This window comes from Haemaphysalis longicornis, unplaced genomic scaffold, assembly GCF_048455015.1.
Source record: "Haemaphysalis longicornis isolate Haplotype H1 unplaced genomic scaffold, Haemaphysalis longicornis Haplotype H1 scaffold_4, whole genome shotgun sequence".
NCBI lineage: Eukaryota > Metazoa > Arthropoda > Arachnida > Ixodida > Ixodidae > Haemaphysalis > Haemaphysalis longicornis.
Genome location: NW_027526361.1, coordinates 41,176,989 through 41,202,687, shown reverse-complemented (window position 1 = coordinate 41,202,687; position 25,699 = coordinate 41,176,989). Strand labels below are relative to the sequence as shown.

The window sequence follows — 25,699 nt, the reverse complement described above, 5'->3', positions numbered from 1 at the left end:
ACTTAAAAACGCATCCTGCGTGCGGCCCCTTCGATGCCGTCCTATAAACGGACCTCCGGCGCAACTCGGGGACGGTAAGCTGTTTGTCCCCTTGTGGGCTTTTCGCTTTGGGGTGAGCCGGCGGACGGCGCGTACCAAAGGGCGGCCCGCAGACCTGGTCCCGCATGGGCGCGGCGGCAGGAGGAGAGGAACCCCTGAAGCAGCGCGGGAAAAACAGTGGACGCGGCAGACGTGTTGAGGACTCGAAAACTAGAGGTCCACCCATACTCGCCTCCGTCGTAGACCCCGAATCTAGACGAGAAGCTTCAGCGTGTTTCCACTACCAGTTAGACCGAACAACGACCAGACCGATCGACAACGAACTACTGACTACTGGAACTGTTGCACGGCACCGACGGGAGCAGCAGCGCGGGGTTGAGCAGAGACATTCCATCCCTATTAAACTGTTGTCTGATGCCACCTCTCGTGCTCACCTGTCGCTCTCCAACCCAAAGGGACCCGTTAATGTGTAACGGCTTGCCGACTAGCAAGACCATTACAGCTGCGCAACAGGAGTTTATCGCCGCTGAAAGTTCGATGGCCATACGCAGATTACGAAGCGGACCGCTCCCCAGCCCAAAAAGACATTTCTCAGCATAATAGTAGACATCAAGCCAAGAAATTATTTTCCGGAAAGCGTAAAATTATGTATAATTTATCACTGATCAGAGAGCATAACATGGGCTTCGAAAATTTTCGCAATATTAAAGCGGAATCATTATCATAATCATCGTCATCATAATCATCATCATCAATAGTGCCCTAAGGACGCAGTAGCCCCGGGCCCCAAAGTTTCCTAATCCGGCACTGCTCCGGAGTCCATAGGCCATGTTTCGACCACTCTGAGCGCGTTTACGCGAATTTACTTAGTAGGAAAACCAATTCGAAAATGCTGTCCTCCTCTCTTTACGCTCGCCCATTTTCTGAGGCGCTTTCGTGTGACGTCAAGAGGAGATGAGCTAGCAATTGGCTGCGCTACTGCACGGCTCGCCGACCTTCCGACAGAGTCAGTCGGGCCAGCGTTTAGTCCGCCGGCCGCCGACGGGTCGTCGCAATTCGCTCGCTCAGTTGAAACTAAGCCACAAAACGTTTATGAATGGAAGAATGTGCCTTTCTTTAGTTTGTTAGTTTGTACACTGTATCAAGCTCCGAGTCCGGGTCGCTCCACACAAGCGCTGCACAAGTGCACATGCGACGCTTCGCTGACTGGTACGCTAGTGAGAAAATCTAAGGCCACTTGAAGACGGGAGAAGAGCCAGCGAAGTCAATATATTACTAATAAACTAAGAAAATAAAATCAGCTTAACTTTTACCGTACAGCGCAAAACTATGGAGCAGGGAGCACTTTTTTGCGCTGGGTGAACAAAGCACAGCGGTCAGCAGCACGACCACACATCTGCGAACGCTTTTCCTTCTAAGAAATGCAATTGCTAGACGTGAGATATTGTGGAAGTTTGGGGGACGCTTACTGCACGAGCGCTCTACAACAAATAGTCACCTAAGGTACTTGAGATGCTAAATCTAAATAAAAGTGTAAACTGGTTATACATTATATACCTCATATATCCAACCTCCGCAGCGCTAGGATTGTGTTTTGCAAGTCGCTAGTTCGATTCCCCGAGGGTACATGCTTTTTTTCTAAGTTGATTTTTTTCGTTTGCGGCCGATCTTTTCCAAACTGAGTTCACCATTTTTGGGCCGTAACGTTCACGGCTCCACGAGCGAGTTCCCAGAACGCGCGCACACTGACACTGACGCGATAGCGAGTTCTCGTTGACGTGCTGCTGCCATGCACAAGCACCGACTACTTGCGGGCAGCGGGCACAGGCCAGAATCAGCAAACCCTTGGCCTGGTGCGAACACGCTTTTTACGATACAGGCATGAGTGGGGCAAGCTCCGAATATGCGGGAAAAGCGCATGGCATTTGAGCATCTGCGGCGACGCGGAGGGCGTTCATCCACTGCGTAGGCCTCGGCTAGTGATTGCTACGATTCCAAGCCGTCCTGGAAGGGTTATCTTAGGCATTTTACCGCCGCAACATGGCAGAAGCGGTATGACGATTACTGAGATATAGAGAATGCCAATCCAACGATGCCGTCGGATGTCAAGCATGTTGTTTTACAGAACCGAAACCGAAACTTGTTTGAATGCTAACCTTGGACTTCGTCCAATCAAGGTTCATCTCCTCGTGTCGTCACAGCCTTTAGTTGGTGCGGCCGCCACAGACCGCGCATGGTAGTTTTTTTTCTTTCCCGCTTTATAAAATAATTAGCGACTTATCAACCGGATAAACGGTGAAAAGTGTGGTAATTTTAGCCAGTCTACGCAGTGCAAGCAAAACCGGGAGCTTGACAAATTCACTTCAGTGTCCCTTTAAAGGTCACCCCCACCGGCTTGTATCTCAGTAACTTGTGCCTCCCTGCATAGCGCAATGGGATTGACATCGGCTTCGTAACGCGAGGGACCCAGGTTTGATTCCGACCAGGGGAAGCAGCGATGTTTCGAAGCCTCTGCTTGGGTGCGTGACGTCGTGTTACGTGCAACGACGACAAGCAGAGCTCCGTTCAGTGCTCCGCACTTTAAACGAGATCTGGACTTCAGCCACGCACACGTTGGAAAAGACCGAAGCTCGAATGTCGCACAAGGTAGCTGCCGCTGAGTATCGATACAAGTGTAAAAAGGTATCTGCTAATCTAGTATAACATCCTGATTTTCGTGTTCACTTGGGAATTACACGCCTTTTTTATGGCGCAGCCCTTTGTCGCCCGTCTCTGGGCTGAGCCGCGTCGCTGTAGTCGTCACCGAGTGAACGATGGAAAGACCGACGAGTGAAAGAAAAAGCGAACGATGAAAGAAAACAAAGGAGGAGAATATCGCTAAATTGGAGGGGAGGGCAGTTCGCCGTGGCGGTGCGAACCAGTGCTCTCCGAAAGTGTGCGGTGGGAGAGGGTAGGGGCAGTATGCCGTGCCCGCACGAGGCGCTCTACGGCGCGACGCTCGGGGAAAACGTAAGGGTGGCGTGCGCGTGAAGATGATGTGCGTTCGCTTCCTAAGGCGCAGTTCGCGGTCTCTTCCTGAGACGCACTTCGCGGCGCCGACGCAGAGGCTCATCATCGCTGCCGTCGAGAGAACCCACGAGTGAGTGCTGCCTCAGAGCACTGCTGCTGCGCCCAAATATCGCATAATCGTAATCGCCAGGCAATTTTTTTTTTTCGGAGCGTTTTTTTTATGCATTACATATGCGGCGAAAAGCTAAAACGCCCCTGTGTTCGAGATTTCGTCGCACGTTAAAGATTCCCAGGTGATTAAAAATAATCCGGATCCCTCCACAAAGGCGCGCATCATTGCTGGTGTAGCGTCAGCGCACTAAACCTCATAATCAACGTTACATATGCACGATGCATGAGGCTGGTTCTCAAAAGAAATAAATTCTGCAATTAGTGCTCCCTTGCGGTGACCTTGTTAAAATCTTTCGGTGAGCTTGTAACACGCACATTATATTTATTTCGATGGGTAACGACCGAATTGGTGGCCATAATGAGGAGCGTCAGATCCGCGCACATTTTACTTGGACTCGCATTGCATCTGACAGTCCAGTTATTTGGGTTTCCAAGAGTGCAGGTTGGTCCTCATGTGAGGGCTCTCGACTCGACCAGCAGAAATGCACTTCACAGCAAGCAGAAGGAGTTCCCAGCGCATTTATTACCGGCAGTTTCCGACATGCAGTAGAACCTTTCTAAAAGTTGTTTGTGAGGCATTGAAATCTTAGTCGGTAGTCTTAAGAGTTCCAGGAGTACTCCAGCAGTATACGAGGAGTATGCGGTAATATCAGGGGTTTCATTCATAAAACCAAACAGCCTTGACACAAATCCTTCCTTCGTTTGCAGCCTTTTTACCCAGCTTCGATAAATGAAAATTCGGTGAGAGTGGTGGTAATTGTGAACAAGGCTCCCGTGAGGAAGCTGAAACGTTTTTAAAGTTTTTTTCTTTTTCATTACTTGCTCGGTGCCCTCTTTCTCTCTCAAAATATTACTCCAAGTACAGTCAAACCTCGTTATAACGACGTAGCCATCGGGGCAGCCAATTAGTTCGTCATATCCGATATTCGTTGTAACAGTAGATGTAACAGTAGATGTAACAGTAGATCTACTAGATGTTTTACATCGGATTTAACAAATCGACAATCTGGCTCACGCAAAAATACTTGATACAAAAATGCGTTTTTTCGGCTTCGAATCCACTGTAAACATAAACCTTACCTTTCTTCTTGTTGCATTTCGAGCTTAATGAATCGGAACATGAGTACGTGAAAGTGCAACAGAATAAACTTCCCTTTACAAAACAGGCCATCGCCCTTATTTAGTTGGTGAAGGATGCTATCTTTGCCCGGTGGCTACTCACAGCACTGAGCAGGATGAAGTTTTCCAGTGTCCACGACCAAAAGGGCCTTTATACTTCTGCGGTTTCGGACGAGGGGATTTTTTTCCCAGTAGCTTCTCAGCCTTTTGGTCAAATATTTCTTCCTTATATCCGATACCTCGCGCGACCCTCACGGTTCCAGTTCCGTTGTAAAAGCAAAAGTGTCATTGAAATAAAGCGCGACCACCCAAAGGTATGTATTTAGTTCGCTATAGCCGCTAATTCGCTATATCAGTGTTCGTTATAACGAGGTTCGACTGTATCACTTATGTATTGATGTTTTCCCTCAAATACGTTTACCGATTTCTTTTTGCTCGACAGTGTTGACATGCATGACCATTACCACCAGATTCAGTACTTTAGAAATGCTTTGCCTATATAAACGTTTCGTTAAAGACTTGTTCAAACTTTTGGCCCGGCGGCTGAATCGGGCGACAGACAATGAGTGAGGAGGCATGGACGCCAGCCGGTACCACCTAAGTATAACCGGTTACAAGACAAACAGGCAGAGACATACTCAGACAGACCAAAATGTTCTCGTTTAAGGGCCCAAGAAAGAATATCGTATTTAAGAGAGAATGAGTGGTTGGTGGCAATCGTTGTACGGTATGCCGCGTGCCTTCATTGGCCTGACGATTCTTTTATGGGATGTTGAGCAGTAAGCTCTTAAGAAGCAATACGTTGATAGCGTAAAAAAAGATTTTTTTGGGCAGGAGTGGTAACTCACGGCGCATTATGCTGTATTCGGGTGGTCGCTCTGATACTCCGACTCGGAGTACGCCGATGCGCCGCTTCCCCCAATCCGAGCAAGAGTCACCGCTCCCCAACCGAACGCGTACCCGATCTTGGAGTAGCACGCGACCGTGGCGCCGCGGCGCGGCCAAAACGGCAACTGCAAAGCCAGGCCGGCCAAGGTGTCTCAACAAATGGCGGCCTCCGTATCGGACGCGTTAGCTCCAAGCCAAAGTTCCCCGACATCAGCCGAGCGTCTGTTATTCGCAATGATTGAAGGTAAGAATAGGTGTGCACAACCTTGCGAACGTATTCCTGCACTTTGAACACTGGAAGTGGTTCGGCGAACAGTTCGGCGAACTTCGCAGCGTGAACGTGCGAGTCGTCGTCTGCTGCTGTCCTCCTCGGCGTCGATTTCGAGCTGCAGAAGTAGCGGAGACGGCTCCCCTACACTCAACAGGCGTCTCCGTTTCGACATGATGCGGAGAATAGCACGAGAAGCAAAATCGTCGAAACACTCCCACAACTAACCGCTGTCGAGGCCTCAGCACAGAAAGGGAGGATTCAGCGAACGCCACCGACTGGGCAGGCGAGCGGGGCGAGCCAGAGGCGAGCCGCGGCGGCCGGGGTCACGTGACCCAATCGCCTCCGGATTTCGGCGGCACTCCAACTTCGGAGTCAGAGCAGTCGGAGGTGCTCGGAGTGGAGTACGACGCTCTGAGACGACCAACCGAACATACGTCGAGCGCTCGATTTCGACCACCCGAACACGGAGTCGCTTTTCGGAGTGCTCTAGAGCGCTCTAAAACGACCACCCGAATGCAGCATTAGATTGCTACAGTGGAACCTCGATAATACGACTTTCAAGCGACCGCGAGAAAGCGTTGTATGACCGGGGTGTCGTACGACCGGGGCGTGGGTAAATGCCGGCCTAGTAGATGGTCTCAAGCGACAGGTGGGCTAAGAACTTATTTAAACTAGTATATTTAGCGCGTTCTCGCGTTCTTTGCGAACATTTAGCTCAAAGCACAAGTTTAAAAAAAAAACAACGCATTTGTTGTACCCCCCTCCCCTTCATGGCGTCCAGCTAACCCGCCAGCCCGCTAATTGAGAGAGGAAAAGGCGAGTGTAAAACTGCCAAGGCCAAGCGAAACGAAACAAGGCGGAGATGAACAAGAAACAGTATTGCCCTACATGGAGACATTCTTTGAACGGTCCCGTGCCATCGCTTTTGGGTCATGGTGCTCAACACAGCTGTTTTTGTTTCCCACAAGACCCAGCAGCGCGAAATAGATACGATAATTCAATTTTCGCGAGTAAACCATGTTGCGGCGAAAATTATAGCGTGGTTTTGCTACAGTGAATTGCTGCATGCGGTGGCCAGCGAGGGACCCAAAATGCCGATGCCAACGGGTACGTGTCTCCCTTCATCGCCTCCTGTATTTTGCTCCACCCTTGCGGCGGACGCGCGTGAATTGAGGCGCTCTAGCAAAGAAAAGAGAGGAGCGATAACAGGGCTTTTGATAAGCTGAGAGCAGAGATATAGCGAGAAAGAGCGTCGTGAAAGGAAGAAACTTGGATCGAGCGGGCGGAGAAAGCGGCTGTCCGGTCATCGCCGTGCACGGCTGCGTCGTATGTTTCCGCGTTCGTCGGAGGCTCAATGGGAACTTCGAATTCACGGCCCACCTGCCCCCTGAACTTCGACTTCTTGCGGTTGGCGCGTTGGCGTACTTTTGCTGCGTGGGGCCGTCGCAGGTTAACTACCGCTCACGAGTACCCGCCTGCTTACTTGCGTCTGTTCAGTAAGTGGTCTGACCCGCCTACATACCTTTGTACATCAAGCAGCGTCAAACGGGGGTTAAGAATAAAGAAGGTCAGGACGAGGCAGCGAAACGGGATAAAATATGGGAATAGCGCAGGTTTATCCGCGCCATGGTCCGTCGCATGAAGCGGACCGCGCGCACCCGATCGTCATATCTTCGGGGTTTTTAATGCATTGTTTCTATGATGAGTTTGCCGGGACCGCGGTTATCCGTCGTAAGAGGCGGGTCGTCGTAAGTCCGGGGGACGTATCATCGGGGTTCCACTGTAGTTTAATCACACCTTCCTGTAGAACCCCTCCGCCTTCCTCCGATTTCAAGTACAGTCGAATCCCGCTACAACGAAGTCTGCCTCAGCGAAATTTCCGCTTCAACAAAATATCTCCAATTCCCCGTCATCTAGCCATAGAAGTCAATGCAACAAAGTCCTCGCCACAACGAACCATTTGTCTGGCTTGCTTTCGCTTCAACGAAATTTTCGCTCATTGGGCCTGCCCGGACTCATCTACCCCAATTGCAACCGCCGTCAAGCTCTGGCCGGCATTGGACGAGTTCCTTCTGGATCCAGCTGCTCCGCCTACTGGCGCCAGGCTCCTCGCCCTCGGGCATACCGCCTGAGGGGCACACCGGAAGACCTCCGCTATGGAGAATGGCGCCGTGGGCTCCCGATCCGCAACTGCCCAGGACCTCGTTTCTTCCTTTTAAGTGCGAATGCACTTTATAAGCGACCCTGAATTTTGTTGACCGCCGTCCGTCCACATAGCAACAGCTGCGGGTGCGCGCGCTCCTCGTCTGCCTTGGCAACGGGGGGAGATGGCACATACCCACGTGGGGGATTGGCCAGGAATCTCCTCGTCTTCCTTGGCAACGGGGGGAGATGGGCGCGCGCTGCCTGGCCGCTGAGATGGCACATACCCACGTGGAGGATTGGCCAGGAATCGGGCGTGAGAAGGGCTAATGCACCCGCTTAAAGGAGTACTGACACGAAATTTCAAAGCTGAGATCCGCTCTAGCAATCAAGTACAACGACAACACAAATAGGTGTCTGTGCATGGCACATACCCACGTGGGGGATTGGCCAGGAATCGGGCGTGAGAAGGGCTAATGCACCCGCTTAAAGGAGTACTGACACGAAATTTCAAAGCTGAGATCCGCTCTAGCAATCAAGTACAACGACAACACAAATAGGTGTCTGTGAATAAATGCATCTTTCTTTCTTTGTAGTTGTGTGTGTGTGTGTGTGAGCTCTCTTTCGCGAACATTACCGAACCGCGCAAATTCAACTCGTGCATTCGCACTTTCACATTCTTCCCCTCGGAGAAATGCGGGGAAATTTTTTTGATCCCCTTAAGTGTTTTTCTTTCTTTTTTCCATTTCACAGCAGCCCCCAGGGGCAATTTAAGTGAAATAAAGACGTGAAACGGACTCCGCTTGAACATTTGTTTTACAATAAAATATAACGCCAGCCTCTGTGACTTTATACATTCAGGACGCTTAGTTCAACCGACAGCGTGCGCCGCGGGCCCACACCACCACCCAAAACAAAACCAAATTCGTAGGTGGACGCCATTGTTTGCCGGTGATAACGATGTGGTTGGCCGTCATGTAAGAGTTGCAGGCCCGGTTCGCCAAGCCGGAGCTACAACCAATCCGTATCCAGTTGAAATGCGTGACGTGCTCTGCTGCTGGCGCGGCGTCATCATGTACACATTGTTAGCAGCTGTCCTTGCAGTTTTCCTTCTACAATTCTTCATAGTCAAGATAATGTTTTCGTGTTTAGTCTTGAACCCGTGTCATCCTATTTCAGTCGCGAGCACGCTGTCGCGCGGCTTGCCTGCCAAGGTCAGTTGCTGCCCAGTCTAAGGATAAGATAACAGCACCGCTCCTGCCACAAGCGGGAGTGGGGCTTCGGACGGCCTAGCAGCTATCTGCAAGTAATCAGCTCGGTAGGCACGCCTTGCTGTACAGCAATACATTTTGCGCCTGCAATTCTTCATCCCCCTCCCGTCCCCTCTGTAATGCGCTCTTTGTGTGCAGTTAAAAAACATAATAACCATTGGTATGCTTGTTATCCGAATAAACGTGACGTTATTGCGCGTCACTCCTTTCTCTACACATTGTATTATGCTGCCAATGATGCGGATATATACGGGGCTATTTTTCTTGCCCTGCCGTGGTGTGTTGGGGCAGATTTCGCCTCAACGAATTTTCACTTCAACGAAATTTTTCGCACGTCCTGTCGATTTCGTTGTAGCGGGATTCGACTGTATTTTTGAAAAAGCTGTCCCGACGTTCGTGACCTCAAACCTTGCGTTATTTTGTTTGACAGGTTTCCTCTTCTTTTCGTCGAAGGATTAACTGACAGCGCTGATTGCGCTTACGATTTTCCGATTCCACTCGACAGGTACACGTATTCCCTTTGGCTACAAGCTTACCGATACGGTCTGCCCCGCTTAAAAGGCTCGAGTGCAAGGGTCGGCCCACCTTGGTGACGTTCTCGGTGTTGGTGTCCTCTCGCCGCAGGTACTGCACGGTGGCGATGGAGGCGAGGAAGGTGCCCTTGATGCCGGCCCAGGCGAGCACCGTGGCCTGGCGGACTGTCACCTGGTAGCCGAAGTGCCCGATGACCGGGTACAGCAGCGCTACGGCCACGCACCTGCGTAGGGGGCGGGGGGACGAGGGCGTGGCACAGGCAGCTGAGACGGGGAAACGTTCGCTAGGGGTGCAGTGGAATTGTTTCCTGACCATATACTCCTTTCGTTGTCTTTCCGCGGTAGGGGCGCGTGGAGAAGGCAATGAAAAGTCCCTCCCCCCGCTCCCTCATCCTCCTCCTGTTCCTCCTCCCCCACTTTGATCTTCCTTTTATCCGACTGAGGTTGGAAGCTACCGTCGCTATCATCTCCATTCCAAGAGCTACGGAACTGCACCACAATTTTTGTCGTTGTGTAATTTGGAACAATGCCAGGGTTCAAATGATCGAAATTACTGCCTCCTAGGTACTTATGTTCCCCTTATCTATTGCACTTCCTTGTTGGGAACACGGCAATTTTACGTTTTCCAATAAAACGTACTAGACGAACTAAATGGTTCGGTGAATTTTGGTAAACTTAATCTCTCTCAGAGTGGGATTACGTTGTTATAGAGGTAAGCTTCTGTGTTTAAATGAGTTGTGACATGAGCTAAGAGGGAGGGATGCAGAGATAGTCAATACTGTGTTATTCAGGCGTGCTTTACGTAACGCAAATGTGCTTGTCGCCATCCTGTTCTTTTCGCTGTTTAGCTATAGGTTCCAGAAGCTCGTCGAACGCGAGCATCGGCCCCAACTGATCTTGCTCCCAACTAACTGCGTGTAATGCATTAAAAAAACGCCCACCTTATGGAGATCCTCAGCAAGTAACAGACGAACAACACTGCCCAGTCTAGCGTGGCCGCGTACTGAATGAGGAGGTAGGCGGTGTACGAAGCCGCCACGCTGGAAGCCAGGGTGCCCGTCACGTCGTACAAGATGTTCCAGTACCTGCGCGGACACGCAACCAGAGCCAGAAGGCTGGCAGCAGAAGCTACAACTTACCGCGTTGTTTAATTTCAAGGAGGTGGCGATAAGCTTACACTGGCACCTGTTTTTACACTTTTTGAATTTCCTGCGGTATTAAGGAACTTCTTGCGCCGCGAGGGTGATGTTTACATTCACTTCACGGCATTCGACGGATAGCGGCCCGCTTGTTTCTTCAGTTTGGAACCTCTTTAAAGGGACAGACAACTGAAACTTCAAGCCATACGCTCGCTGGTACGTGTGAAAGGCGGCGAACTGTATGATATGAATGTATGAAATGCCATACATCCAGGAACACGTAAATAATTCATAACTTATCTAAAGGCAATAACTTCAATGTTGTATCAAAAGTAGTAAAAGTACAGTGACAATATTCCATACGCGAACTTCTGTAAGAGCCTAGATCCCATGAACAAAGCTATAAAAACGAACCACGAACAAAAAATGTTTGTAGAGATCGTTATGGCTAGTTTCTTTTACACACTTGCGGATCAAGAATATTGAAGTTCCACTGTTTTTTTTTTTTTCGTGCAAGCACGGGCGCTACCCATCCACAGGCTTTTCATCATTTTTCCACGACTCGTAGAACGATCGATTTTATGGCCTATTTCAACATCACTATCAGCGACCGAACTTCCTGGTTATTTAACCTACATACTGTAAAAAATAAAAGCTACTATTAGGCCCGGCTACATGGTCTCAGTGGTGGAGCCCTTGGTCGGAGTAAAATTTAAAGGCGTTAGGTAGAAGGACAATGGTAATCCACCGGTGACTAAAAGTTTGTAAGTATGTTACTATTGGCTGGTTTATTTTAAATTATGTTTCCAAGCGGTATTTCTTCATCCTCATGCACAAATACAAGCACGTTGAGTTACGGTGCAGTGCCATGATTGCAAGTTTCAATCTTAGTATCTGCGCATCCTACATAACTTCAGGGGAGGGGGAAAATGCTGTTGTAAATGCTGCACGACGTTACCACGTTTACGTTACCAGCAACACCCATATTACGTACAGTCGTAGACAAATGAAGTGCAAACACACAAATATGAACCATAACGGGCAAAAATTGAAAAATAGTCTTCGTAGAGGTCAAATAATGGCGGGATACTGGTATATTTGGCTGCCCACATATCTCAAATTTTTTTACCGTAGTTAACCCGCGCGTGAATGTGACCTGCATGGAGGGAAATCGCGCTATTTGTGTGTGATGGTTCTTTTCCTGAACGCTTTTCATTTGTTGATGTACGCTGTTTGAAGCGATGTTCTTTCATTTGTGCTCAAGATGACAAAATAAAAAATTGCACTCACCAGTATTTTAATTAATACTGACCACATGTATATAATCATTTCTTTAAATTTAAGGGCATCAAGAAAAGTTGGGGAGGGAGTTCGCCGTAAAAGGGTATGTTGGAGCTTTCGACGAGGTGTACTATGGGGAAAAAAATTCACGCATCTCCACGAAGTGAATCATGACGAGTGGGCAAAGCACTGGAGATCGTTTTTGCCGTTCATCACTCGTGGCCTTGCCCACTCGCGCATGTAAATGAGTGACAACGTGTGTACAGTATATACACTTCAAATCCAATCCGATACAATTCAATTTAATCCAATCCTATCCAATCCAATGCTCCTCGCGCATGCGCGACACTGTGTACACGGACGCCAAGGGACAAGCCACGGACTTCGCCCCTCAAAACCTGGGCACAAGAAGACCGCGCCTTCCCCTCGTTCCCGAAGAGTCCGTACAGAGTAGACTAACTCTTCGAGCGAGTGAATGAGATCGGTGCAGGCGACGAAGCGGTGCGAGTTGACGGCCATCGTGTAGACGACCACGCCCGTGACGCCCGAACAGTCCAGCTTCTCGAGCAGAAAGTAGGTGAAGTAGGTGCCGCACACGATCGCAGCGATGGCCGAGTCCCCGCTGATGGCCGACAGGGCCTCGAGGACGCGGACGGTGACCTTTCCCAGGGAGAAGGCCACGAAGGCGGCGGTGCCCTGGTTGTGCAGCGGGAACATCAGCATGCGATCGTATCCGCTACCTGCCGGAGAGACAAGGCACGATCGAGAGATGTCACGGGGTAGCAGCAGAGTACGACTTCGTGAGAGTTAAAATGGCGCTTACGTCACAACTCGCAGCAACGGGTGCAAGTGCGGGCAGCCGCTTGCTCGTGGCTCGAGCGCAAACACGCGCGGTAGCAGCAACATCTCGCACAGCTTCTCAAACTAGAATTTGCGATATTGTTTGAGGTTTTGTTTATCAAACAGCGTCTCACTGCCAACCAAGGAATGGAAATGAAGTGTGTTCGCAAACGCGCCGAAAGCACCCGCCACATGCACGCGAAGCGAAGCGAAATCCCTATGTGACGCAGGAATCAAAATCTACGGCAACCTGCACCAGAATCTGCGGCGAAATCATCCGAAACTTCTCGGTATTCTTTGTAAGGGTTATACAAACAACGTTTATAAGCCGCTGTTTATTAATGCAATTTTTGAAAGCCTTTGAAACAATATAGTAGGAAATAATCGTCGGCCGGCGTATGGGCGCACCCCTTTGTTCGTGTATAGGTCTGCAAAGCAAGTTCCTCGACTTCCCCTCCGCCATTGCACTCACGCCGGCCTCCCGAAAAAGATCACCCACCTTCGTTGCTTCGGTAGTAATTGATGATGGCTGAGGTAACGCCAGCGTTGAACAGGGCCTCAGACTGTACCATGGTGGCCATCACAGGGTACCGACCTGCAAAATAGCAGTCAAGAATGTTTAAACGGGATACGCTTGGAGCCTAACGGAACCACCAAGACAGCCCCCGTGCTTGCATGACGACAAAGCACTATAACTGCAGGAGTGCAAGGATGCCGTAAGGCGAGGGCTTAATGACAGTACAAGCCTGCGTTCATTTCGCTCTTCGCTTGTGCGGAATTTTTTCCCCCGGGTTGCATTTTTTCCCGTTTTGAGGCTTTCGTACACACTTGCGATCGCTTCTCCGAACAGCTTCAGATGGCTCCGCTATTTATGAATGAGGGATAATGTATACTGCGAAAAGTAGACTACGACTAAATCATGGGAAGTTCCGTTCAATTGGCTGTTGCCATTATCTTGACAGTCTCCGTCTAGGCGACGACACGACAATCCTTCGATTCCTTTCTTATTTAATAGGACTCGCTATGCCGCCAAAGTCGTTGCTCCTGCTTACCACAGTTAGCGGTAATTACTTAGAAGCAATCTAACCGTGCCTGTCTATTTACGACGGCACCCTCGTTAATTAAACGCCACACGATGACTAAAGCGTCACGAGGACGAAACAAAACGTACCTGCACATAAACATGGCAAAAAAGTACAACCTCTAAATGCGTGGAAGGCTGAGGATTGTTTTGGAAGATATCGGCTGTCACGAACCTTCCTCGAAAAGCTCGTCCGTCATAGGCAGACGCTCGACGCAGGACATATACACGCCGAACATGAAGATGTCGCGGAAACTCCATGAGCCGTCGGCGATCCGAGCGTCGACAAACACGTACGCAATAAACAGCGTGATGCCTGCGAAAGTGGTAGATGTGCGCGCATAATCAGGTGTCCTCGGGAACAAGCGATACCTTCTGAGGCAGACAAAGGCCTCAGACCTAAGCCATAACCTCGGGAAAGCAGAATTAGCACAATTCCGTGCCAAGGCGGGAAATGCAACGCGTGGTGGACTCCTCGTTTTTCGTAAATCCGACCTGTGTGGCTAGCGCCATTTGCAAGGTTTGCAATCAGAAATGTAATATATGCGCAACTTACAATTAAATCGCGAAGTGTAAACGCACAAGGAGACCACACGAAGATAGTATGGTTAAGTTGTCAATATGAACGGAGAATGCAAAGTTTCCCATGACTGTCACTGTGATGCCTTTTGCATTATCCCAGATGTGTAGACTCCTCCTTCCTCATCACCCCAGGTTCTTCCAGACTATAACATTACATCCATCGTCATTGGTTTGGAGGCCAAATTGCGCCTCCCGCTCCCCTCCTCCTCCTCCTTCCACTGATCCTCCCCATCGCAGTGTCACACCACCACATCCCTCCATCATTCACGACTTATCTGAAACCATTCCGAAGAAATGCGACTCAGGTACCGACCAAAAACTGGGTTAAAGGGGCCCTGAAATACCTTCCGCCGATGCATGGATGTACATGTACCCAAATAAAGCAATGTATTTGCAATCTTCTCCCGCAAGAATTATGTTAAAGCGATGAGTATTAGCTGAGAAATCGTAAATCAAAAACCGCGCATTATCGTCGCTCCGCGTTTCCTCCTCCTTTCGACCTACTCTCCGCTGTTGACGGCGGGCGAGCCTTGCCTCCCATGATGCTGCGCTCCGCAGCGGTGACGTACTTCCGCTATTGTGCTGCTCAGACTGTCGTCTGCTACGGGCAAGCTTTGTTGACACCATGAATTCTGCACTCCGCTCAAGGCTGGAAAAGCGAACGAAAAACCTGGCCGCATGTATGCGGCGGCCTGGCCTTGCCCTTTCGCGGTGTACGTTGCTGGCGGCACATGACTTTTTATCGGCGGCGAACTCGCAGCCGCACGGGGAGGGTCGTGCGCTCGTTCCCTTGATGCACCGCGCACTGTTTATCCAAAAAGCGCCGTATCAGATGTGGCCCCGCAGGTGCCGGGTCTTATTTTGCGGCGGTGGTAATTCCTGCCGGCGGCATGTGAAAAAGTCAATATGACTTTTAATATCGGTTTAATATTTAAACCGATACAGAACCCGTGCACAAAACGCTTCAATCATGTGACCAGTTCAGCTTGGGGCGACGCGTGGTGGAGAGCGGCAACGTTGGCAAAACATGCTTCGCCGCGGCTCTGAGCTTTCTAGCGCTGGAGCGAGCGCCATTTCTTTGACAATCTCAAACATCGGTTGCCTTGGCAACAAGGCACAAACCGCTCCAGAAGTCAGTTACGGTTGCGTGATCCCGGTTCAGCTTGGGGCCCCACCTCGCGACATGTGGGCACTGCAGGCGTACCACTCACTCCCATTGGGAAGTGCGAGATGCGTTTGGCATTACAGGAGGCGATGGTGTGTGTCTTGTGGACGCCTTTGTTTCGCGATGAAATGCGACGTTGTGCTTCTGCGGGTGGATAGTGCTTCCCATGGTCTGGATTATCTTTCTCGAGCGAGGTACGACTCAACCTCGCATGGGGTATACGTGCAGTGTGTGTGGCTAAAAGCCATCGGCTTGTGCGCCAGAGTTAAGTGACTTGCTGTTCGTCCCCGCAAAGCGCGCGCGAGGTGAGTACCGAATTTACGACGGGCAGGAGGCAACCCATCCTCTGTCAATCGTGTTTCAGACTTTCAACGCATGTTGTGACGTTGTGTTCGTTAGAAACGCATCTCTGGATTGTTTTGAAGTTTAATAAAATGTATGTGTCAAACGCGGGCATTCGATCGGCCGAGGGCGTTCTCTGCGATTGCACGAAAGAAGTGCCACGGGGCTTCAACGCTTTCTTTATGGAACGTACTCAGGTAACAGAATATCCATGTCGTGTTATGGCCGTGTTGCATTCAATACAAACGGTTAGGCGTTTGTTTTACACTTGTTTCGTTTGTCGTAAAATGCCCAAGCACTCCGGCACTCCGCTGGCAGATCAACCGGCGAGCCGACGCTGAGCAGACGACTCATCTCTTTGCCGGAAGTGCGTGAAAAAGCCGCCCAATAGCAGGATGTCTAGCTCATGACGAACATCTGGGAATCGATGATGTAGACATGTGAAGATGGCGGCGTCCAAAAACACGAAGGTGAGGGTGAGAAAAAAACGACAAACTTTGCAACAAAAGTGTGAGCTTTCCGCTGCGCGTAAAAGAGTAATACTTGGCACAGAGGACGTTGACGACCCAATCTAACGGTTGCGCTAGTTCATTTAGTGTGCTCAAAATGCCTTTCGGGCCCCTTTAAATTTTCTAAATATGCTAATCGTATCATCCAGGTGTCCCCCGGATGATGGCCAAACACGTGAGTGAGATTAAAAGTGCCAATGCTTAAACCTTCACCGAGTACGCGAGCAACTAGCTGCAAAGCTTCCCGGCCGCCAACAGTCGCGTGTCGTAGTGAGAGGGAGAACTAATAAATTTCAGGGACCTTATGTGGTGTAGGTCAGTGGCGCCCTCATTCGGAGCGCATGTGCACTAGGTGCGCCGCTGTGTTGTACAGTGTGTAATAGATATCGTTGTCGAACAACACACGTGATTGGAGTTAGCCAATCACGTGTGTGGGCGTGTCGTCGTGGGTCATCGGCAATAAACGGCCGCTTGTCGGTACAGTCGTATGTATACGGTTCAAGCGGGTCGTTCACCGCCGCGACACAACAACACATCATTTGCTCGACCATACCACGAATATGATTAGTTGTCCAAGACGTTGTACCGCTATGATCGCTAAGCAGAAATGATCACGCTGTTCGGACGAAGCAGTGAATCTCGGAGAGGAACTACAACTTATCGCAGGAGCGAAAAAAGAAGTCAAAGAAATGCTCTGGGCTGCAGGGATCACTACATAAAGATTTTTTTGTGTCTTGCAGTAGTTCCTGGCGGGACATGTGTTCCTTAGTTAGCGGTGGGTTGAAGTTTTTCACCGACAGTATATATCTACCGCTTCTTTCGGTTGACCAGAAAAAAAGGTGGTTGGACACGACGTCTTAGTGCATACATCGAGCAAGTGAGCGCTAAGGCTTTTCGTGTGAGTAGGAGACACATAGCAGAGTACAATTCCCGTTGCTGAGTGGATCTGTGGCTAGAAAACACTTAGGCAAGCATTTTCGTCGTCTCGTGCAGTAAGCGCATGCTCTCCAAAGCCACATACCGAACGTTCCCATACAGAAGACCATGATCTCGATGTGGCAGCGGCGGAAGATGTAGTTGTTGATGCCCTGCGTGGTGTGCACGACGAAGGCCGGCATGAAGATGACGATGGCATGCACGCCGATGTACTTGTAGTAGAACTGTGACTGCGGGTTCCTCGCCAGCAGGGACATGGCGGCACTCCCCGCCAGCGAAATCAGGAACACCACGAGCGTGTACGGGACCCGCACGTGCCGCTGGATCGTCTTCAGAAGGGCTACCAACAAGATAAGAGACCCACAGGGTCGACTTCAAGGTTCTCAACACATTGTTTATAGGCAGCCCAACTCTAGCTGTCACTTTCAATTAACCGAACAGCGCAGTGCTGCAGGGGAAATTGTAAACATGTGGAGGAAGCACACGTCTATCGAACATGAGCCGTAAATTTTTCGCGAAACTCTTTGCGAACTCACCGGCGACCGTGAGAACCGAGAATAACGCGAGGAAGTAAATGGTGTCCTTGTTGTGCGTCGCGTCGTCGGGCGTCGCGTCGTCGGGCGGCGTCTCGCTCATGGCTGTACTTGGGCGCGGCGGGCTCGGTACAGCAAAAGGTTCTGAAAAGAAAAAGACAGCACATACACACTCCCGAAAATACCGTTGCAATCCACGGCAATTCCAGCTGCGATTGCACTTGGCTAAGGTTGCCGAGTGGGTTCGACCTGTTTCTGTAGGGCCCTTCGTTCTGGCAGGAGTGGCGGATTTAGCCCACGTTTCACATCGCTCCCCTCCCCCTTCGTTCCCCGATGGCGGACTACACTACAACAAGTAGGCGCCAAAGTTGAACTTCCAGGCTAAGAAGGGCTAGGCTTACTGTTAACCTCGCGACTATGCTCCAATGTAGCTAACACTGGCGACACGAAGGGCACAAGACGGAGAGCCAACCAGTAAGTGCTGTCCATTCTTCCGGCCCCGAAAGATCCCGAACCACTAGAATCGTCGCTTCCGTATTGAGGCGTGCTTACTGGGAAGGTGGATGGCGACACGCTTCGATGTTACAGGGTTGGGAGGAGCCACCGGGGACTTCGGGACTCGGCGTAAGGGCGGGGACGCAATTCTAAGCTGGGACAGAGAACGGAGCGGGGGGCAACGCGGCTGTCACGTCCAGAAAGCGCACGAGAGTGACGTCATGGGCACGAGGGATGGCTTGTGTGCAGGCACTCTTTTCTTCGTCCTCGACTGTCTGCGATGATGCGCCCGGCCGTGCTACTTCTTGGTTAACCATAACGGCTTTTGTCAAGCTGTTCCTTCTTTTTATCCGTCATGCGCAATATTCAGCAGCGCGGGTCTTTTTGCATGTCGTTCAGCCCCATCACGATGTATCGAGCGAAATTAATTTGAAAAAAAAGCGGTTGATTCCTCTATCATAGGAATCAGTAAAACACGAAAGTGAAATGTGCAGCGAAATCTGCAGCTGAGCATTATTTGCGGGTCGGCGGCTGTCTTGTGGGCGTGCTTGGCGAGCGACGTCCTGCTGGCGGGTCGCTTCGGCAAAGGTGTACTGGCCTCATTTCCGTGACGGATATGACGTCAGTGAAATCTTGGTGTATCCCTGCATAAAACACTTTCGTGTTAAAATATAAAACCCGGAAACGAACAACCCTAAGTATAACGTACTCTTTAGTATTAAAGGTTGCTTCCCCGCAAGAAGACCCTGTGTGCAGGGTCTTCTACAGGCCGCTTGCCCTTTACAGGCCGCTTGCTTCGTTGTATAGGCTTCACTTCCGTGACGGATATGACGTCGGCAAACTCTTCGTGTATCTGGGAATAAAACACTACCGTGTTAAAAAAAAACGCTGGTTAGGTGAGGTGAGATTAGTGTACTTTAGGCTTGTGTTATATGATACTTAGGATAGGTTATATTGAGTTTAACTTAGGGTACGTTGTGTTGCGTTACGTTACGTTACGTTACGTTACGCCACGTCACGTTACGTTACGTGACGTCGAAAGTGCCTTTTTGGTAGGTGATGCTGCAGAACGACCGGCAAGCAGACTTTACCATGTTGGCAATGACGAGGAGAAAATGACGATATTGAGGATATTGAACTATCCGCGTCTACATGTGTCGGGGTGTGGAGGTAATGCAACAACCTTGTAAGCTGCAAGCACGAGTGTAAGTAGAGTATTGTCCTTTTGTATTGATAGGAGCCTGCCGAGACAATGCGGAAATACGTACGTAGGATCAAAGACCCGAATATTGATCAGCAGGAGGAAATGCACTCCTGCAGGCTGCGTTGACCTGAAAGTTCCACAGGAGCGGACCGAAAGGACGAGAGCCGGAGCAAGAGTCATCGTACCGGGGAAAAAAAAAAACACAACATCAAAAGCTAAATCATCGTACACTTCCGCTACCGCACCCGAACCTCACAAACTCCCAAAAAAACCCTCAATCTTCTACAAACCCCTTCTCGCACCCAATTAGGCTACACCGTACATCCCCCACCAAATATCCAGCAGAACGCAAATACTGCCAACAGTTACGTGCATTCAGACATATTGCTATGGAGGGTAGTAAAAAAAACGCCTACCACCCCTTCCCGCACCCCCAACCCTCGAAAGCAGTAAGAGGCAAGATTCGGTTTTCTTTTTTTGTGAGACATTGCCCTACAGCATAAGAAAAAATTGGCCGCGTATCTGTTCCTTTTGTTGCAAATATCGTCAAAAGACGATAGTCTTTGTAGTTATTTGCCAAGGAAATGCCCCCCTTTGCTTTCCCGCTCACCTATCATGCTGTTCCTGTACCGTCGCGCTTATTCCAAGGTAAATACACTAAAGGTTTGCTCAAGGTGATTTGAATTTACCGCGTTTCACTGCTACAGGCCGGTTTCCTCGATGCCGGCGCTGCAGTACGGCGGAGACGCGCGTGAATGGAGGAGGCCGACTGCAAGGTTTATAGAACCGCATGGCCGTGCTCCACGTGCGTTCCAAGCAGAACGTGGAACCTAGCTAGTGGAACCTTTCGTTGATGCTGCCCGTGGCCTCCGCTATCTGCTGACGGCGCACCGCCGGTAGCCGATCGCGGAGGCCACGTGCTGGCGCGTGATTTTTTCATATGCCGCCAGGAGGTGGCGGTTTTCTGCAGTAGATCTAGAATATCATTTACTATCGAAAAAGCAAGCATCCATGAATTTTTTAATAAAGGAAAACTGCAAATATCCCTTTTGTACTAATTTTCTGTCTTATATTTGCGTAAAATCTTGATCTTGTTCAACAAAGTTGACAAGTATCAACATATAAACCGGGCTTAGACGTTTACGTTTGGCTATGAGTATATAAGACTATTGCGCAATATCAATTTAACTGGCCGGGTGGCTGAATCGAGTCCCAGACCGACAGACAAACAGACATACAGACAGACCAAAATTTCTGGGTTTAAGTAGCCCAAGACTATCGTCTTTAAAAGTTTTCTTTGGGGCAACACTGCACCCGTGATGTGCGAAAATCCAAGAAGAGACCGGTGCGGGGGCCCCCGTATCCAGCGCTTGAGATGTGGGGGTCTCCCAGGATGGAGCCCTGTTCCTCGGGGGTCTTGCGTTCGTGCGTAAAGTCAGCAGGGGTGGTATTCTCGAGTTTTGTCTCTTTTGCGTCCCTTTCAAAAGTGTCCCTTTTGGCGAGCCCTGATTGGCTAAAAGCAAACAACCGGAAGTGACGTAACGCAAGCGCGGCAAACCTACTGTTAACCTTCCTCCATGCTGCCAACGTCCACTTCTTAACCGGAAGTACGTCACGATGAAAGGGACGCAAAAGGGACGTTTTTAAAAGGGACAGTTACGAGAATACCGCCCCAGGTGTTCAACGTCAGCTCCTGACGCGAGATTCGGTTTCCTTGTGGCTACAAGCCAGGCATTTCTTGTGAGCACCCAGCGCCATCTGCTGCTTAGCTGGGAACACTTTTTTTTAATTCGAAAGTTTGCTCTGCGGCGTCATAGATGGATACTTACAGAAACACAAACAGTTAGCTCTGTGCATAAAGTTCTGGAGTTGCCGGTGAAACGGTCCATGCACCCAACGTTGTAGGTCACGAGGGCGGCCAGGGTGGAGACCGGTTGCACGAAGGTGCCGCAGGCGAACTTGATGCAATCCCGGGCAGGTCCACAGCAGGTGCTGCACATTCACGTCCCGAATAGCAGTTGCGCAGAATGGGCAGGTGGATCCGTATGGACCGCGGTATTGCGATGGCCAGGAGGCAGTCACGGACGGCGTAAGGGTCACAACAATGCGTAGTCTCCGCAGCGCAACCTCCACTCGGCGAGTTAAGTCACCAAGGATGTTTGAACCCCACGGGGGTATGAGTGCTCGTGTGGCACGCCGAAGATTTTCCTTTTGTCATTCCAGGTGCCCGCAAGCGTCCTCGGGGAAAGGTACTAGTGGTCGCATGACAGTATTCGGGCGGCTAGCTGAGTCTGCCTCCGTATTGGCAGGCACAGATGAACGGGGCACACATTCGACGCGTACCGGCAGTATCGCGCTTCTTGCCAAGCGATGAATGGGATCTGAGAAGTATGTCGATTGTGCCACGCGACGAATGTCATTCATGGCTTGCGTTGAGTCAGTCCGGATGATTAGTCGGGAGTACGGCCCCGCTCTGAGAAAAGGTAGTAATGAGACCAGCCCATCATGTTCAGTAAGATATACGGGTGGCAGTGGATTGGCCGCACATGAACAGGTTTGGTCAACCTCCGGTATACTGGGGGCAAACCAGTGCGGTGTGTACCATGCCATTTTTAGCGCTGGCATCTACATACGCGGTGACTGCGTCGGTGTCTACAAAGAAGACCAGAGACCTGTACCGTGGCCTCGCGAGGGACTGAGCGACGGAGACGACCAATGGGTTTATTTTCTGTCAGCTGTACTCGCTACCATGGAGGAAGGTCCGACTCTTTCGCGGTTGTATCTGCTACAACAAACCCCATGTAACGGGTTAGCGCAGCAGCTGCACCAATGCTGGAGAGCTTACAAGTGCGGGCAGAACGGCGTTGAAGTACGAGCTCATCGATAGTGTTGAGTTGGGCCTCGGCCTGCAGAGTTGGTACCGGGGTCATTCGGGGTAGACCAGTAACAGCCCGCATGGCATCTCGATTGATGACTTCTAGGCGATCCCAGTCCCTCCTTTTTCTATTCTTTTATGCAACTGCTAACGAAGCTCCGCTGTTCTGCTTCAGTGACCTACAAATTCGCTTAAGGATTTCTAAACAGTTCTTGTGTGTATTATTGGTTGTATTCGAATTAAATACCATAGAAGAAAAAGAAAACGAAGACTTTGTCGCCTAGGGGGTATACCACTGGCTATTGGAACCCGGAGCGAATGCCGATCGGGTTCGAGATTCAGGAGCGGCCATATTTTTTTCCAATACCCGTGATTTCGTTTTTGTAAAATGTTCTCTTAGCTAAATTCTGCGCAATCTATTGGTAATTTAAAGTGGTTCGGTATCTTTTAGGCTGGTGTTGATGTGGGGCGCCGCGTATCAACACGCTTAATTAGCATTTTGCATCGCAGCGGAAGTTCCGGGCTCGTACCTATATCTTGAAACGGAATACCGCCAGTGGGAGACACTGCCGTCCTTCCCCTGCCTCTCGGATCAGCTCCTGCTCAACGGGAGAGCAGCCGATGCTACGATTGCTCATGGATTCCTGTGAAGAGGGAACCACTCCTACAAGAACATCATAACTGCTCTCAATAAACGCTCCTCTCTTTCTTTCTCTCTTTATCCCTCTCCATCTCCCTCCCTCTCCCTCTTCCCCATCTCTCTCTCTCCATCTCTCCCTCACTCTTTTTTCTCTCTCCAGCGGACTCCCTGAATAGGGGGAACGACCACCAATTTTAGGCCTAAATAAAAAAATGTTTTCGTCCCCTTGCCCCTTTATTTATCGCTCTAGACCGCCGACTGTATGATAACGATGAACGAAAACCACAGCGCCTGGAGCGAAAAATTGTCGCCATTACCTACGAAACAACGCATGTCATTACTGCTGATTAGCCATGTGGTTCATCATAATCATCATCATTGTCATATTTACCACCACAGCACGTAGTAGTATTTTTCACCCCCAGTCTCGTCGACCTTCGTACGTACGCTGGAGGAACACACTATCATTCAAAGTCCACAATTCCGTACTAAGAGCGGCTTAACAAGAGTGGCATAGTGCTGGTCTACCGAAGCGGATGAGCTCTTCAGAGGAACTCAAGACGCGCTTCACGGTGCGCAGTAGTGAGGAACTCCGGTCGACATCTCCTCCCCTCCCTACGGACCCAGTATACCCCTCGGAGGCCTACTCCTAGTGCTTTCCTTTGGCGTGTTAGAGGTTTACAACAACAACACGGGTGATGTAACGTCACGGGGAAACTAAGCTACCTGTGCCACCGTAATTGTATCACAGGGAGCCCTCAATTCTGTTGGGTTAAAGAGCGGAAACTCAGGTGTGCTGAACAGACTATTCTTAGCCGCCTCAGCTTTTTTGTCCCTGTGAGCACACAGGTCTGCCCCATTTACTGGTCACGCAAGTCCGGCCGGAATACCTCAAATCTTATTTCTGCAAGCTCCAAGTCCTCAAATCCAGCTATAACCATAGCAAAAATAAAGTAGACCGTAAACATCCCGCATCATAATAATCCCGCATCTACATGCCCCTCCCACCCTCTCCCCAAACCGAATCCGTACAACTCTCCCGAGCTCTGGAGGCGCGCCCTGTCCAGCTCATGCCTGTCCGACCAGCTTCGACTGGTGGAGCGGGCTGTAGCGGCTGGCAAAGCATACGGGGTCCTGGACTGAGGACTACACATCCTGAAGATGTCACACAAATTTACTACACAATAAAGATGTTTATCCTCCTCCTCCTCCATAAGAATCCCGCATCTACAGTTATTTCGTTTAAGTACCTCCCAGAACGGTTCTATAACGGAACGCTAAAAATGCCCATAAAGAAGAAACGACGGAAAGTGCAGACACGGAGGTACGGTACGTTCTTACGCGTGCTCAAGGACAATACAAAGTATTGTCTTTCGTGCAGCCTTTTGTACTGCGTGAGACGTCAGGAGCAATTTTTTTTTCGTTTCGCACAAACCTCTCATGAAGATGAGCTTTGTGTCCCCCTAAAAAATCTGCAGAAATTCAGATAATTGTCTACTAATGCAAGTTTGTTCGACCATTTGTTTCCATTTTCGCTGTTATAACAATTACAGGCGTAGCTTCAGCCAAATCTGTGTTTTTGTGAAAATGCAGAGCGTTATACGCCTCGCTATATATTTTCACCACTTTTTTTCTTTGTTTTTTGGTTTTTGAAAATTCTGTTCAACCAATTACTTCCATTTACGCTATTATAACGATTACAGGTTGAACTTGCGCCAAATCTGCATTTTTGTGGAAATGCAAGGCGCTACACAGTTCCCCATTTTCGCTATTTTTTATATTCCGTACCTTAAAAAGGTCACCAACAAGTACGGGATTAAGGTGGTATTTCCGGCCCCCGTGAAACTTGCAGGCATGTGCTCACGCATCGCAAAAGAAAAGAAGAAGCCTGAAGGGTGCGGCAAGAAGCACGCCAACTCCTACGTGAACTGAAAAGTGGGTGTGGTATATCAAATACCACTGAAGTGTGGAAAAGTCTACGTAGGGCAGAGCGGACGCTGTATCAATGACCGTATGCGTGAGCATGACCTCTCCGTCAAAAACAAAACTAATGCCCACTTGCCCGCTCACTGCCTGGCCTGCGTGAGTGACGAGTGTGAACCACTGTTAAAAGAAGTTAAGGTTCTGCGCAGGTCCAGCGACATGAAGGCACGGGAAGTTTTAGAGGCTTATCATATAAGAAAGAAGGGAGAAGGATGCGTAAGTGACATATCGGTGTTCCTTCATAAACAAGAGATTGTATCCCTAGCAAAAATTCTGATAGAAACTTGTATTAGTCTTATACATTTTTGTATTAGGTGTATAAGACATGTATTAGTCTTATACAAACTTGTATCAGTTTTATAAGTTTCATATACAAGTTGTATTAGTCTAATACAAATACACCTATTAGTTTGTATTAGTTTACAAATACAAATAGATCTGATAGACCTGAGTCTAATACGAACTAATAGAGACGTATTGGTTTAAATAAAAACTAATACAAATGAAGCCGCAAAGTGCGATTTCCTGAATTTTTATTTTTTCCCGAAAATCACAAGACAAAAGGTTAAAATGATCGCCCTTGAGCAATAATTTTATTTGGTATAACATTATTAAGCGTTTTGTTCACTAATAAATCTCCGTAAATCTCCA

At 49.6% G+C, this 25,699-nt stretch overlaps 1 protein-coding gene across 1 annotated transcript in view; it reads right to left on the bottom strand.

Moving 5' to 3' along the window:
• The window catches only part of LOC144180324 (sperm-specific sodium:proton exchanger-like), a 57,550-nt gene extending 38,929 nt beyond the window's left edge, over window positions 1–18,621 (bottom strand). Inside the window, exons 1-8 of the mRNA XM_077708696.1 lie at window positions 18,404–18,621; window positions 17,855–17,995; window positions 17,404–17,658; window positions 13,960–14,100; window positions 13,203–13,298; window positions 12,324–12,603; window positions 10,385–10,528; window positions 9,496–9,667 (exon numbers count right to left, since the gene is read on the bottom strand). Of these exons, the coding sequence (XP_077564822.1) occupies window positions 9,496–9,667; window positions 10,385–10,528; window positions 12,324–12,603; window positions 13,203–13,298; window positions 13,960–14,100; window positions 17,404–17,658; window positions 17,855–17,954 (1,188 nt within the window). The 5' untranslated portion in view covers window positions 17,955–17,995; window positions 18,404–18,621. The remainder of the gene's footprint in view (window positions 1–9,495; window positions 9,668–10,384; window positions 10,529–12,323; window positions 12,604–13,202; window positions 13,299–13,959; window positions 14,101–17,403; window positions 17,659–17,854; window positions 17,996–18,403) is intronic.
• Between the last annotated feature and the right edge of the window lie 7,078 nt (window positions 18,622–25,699).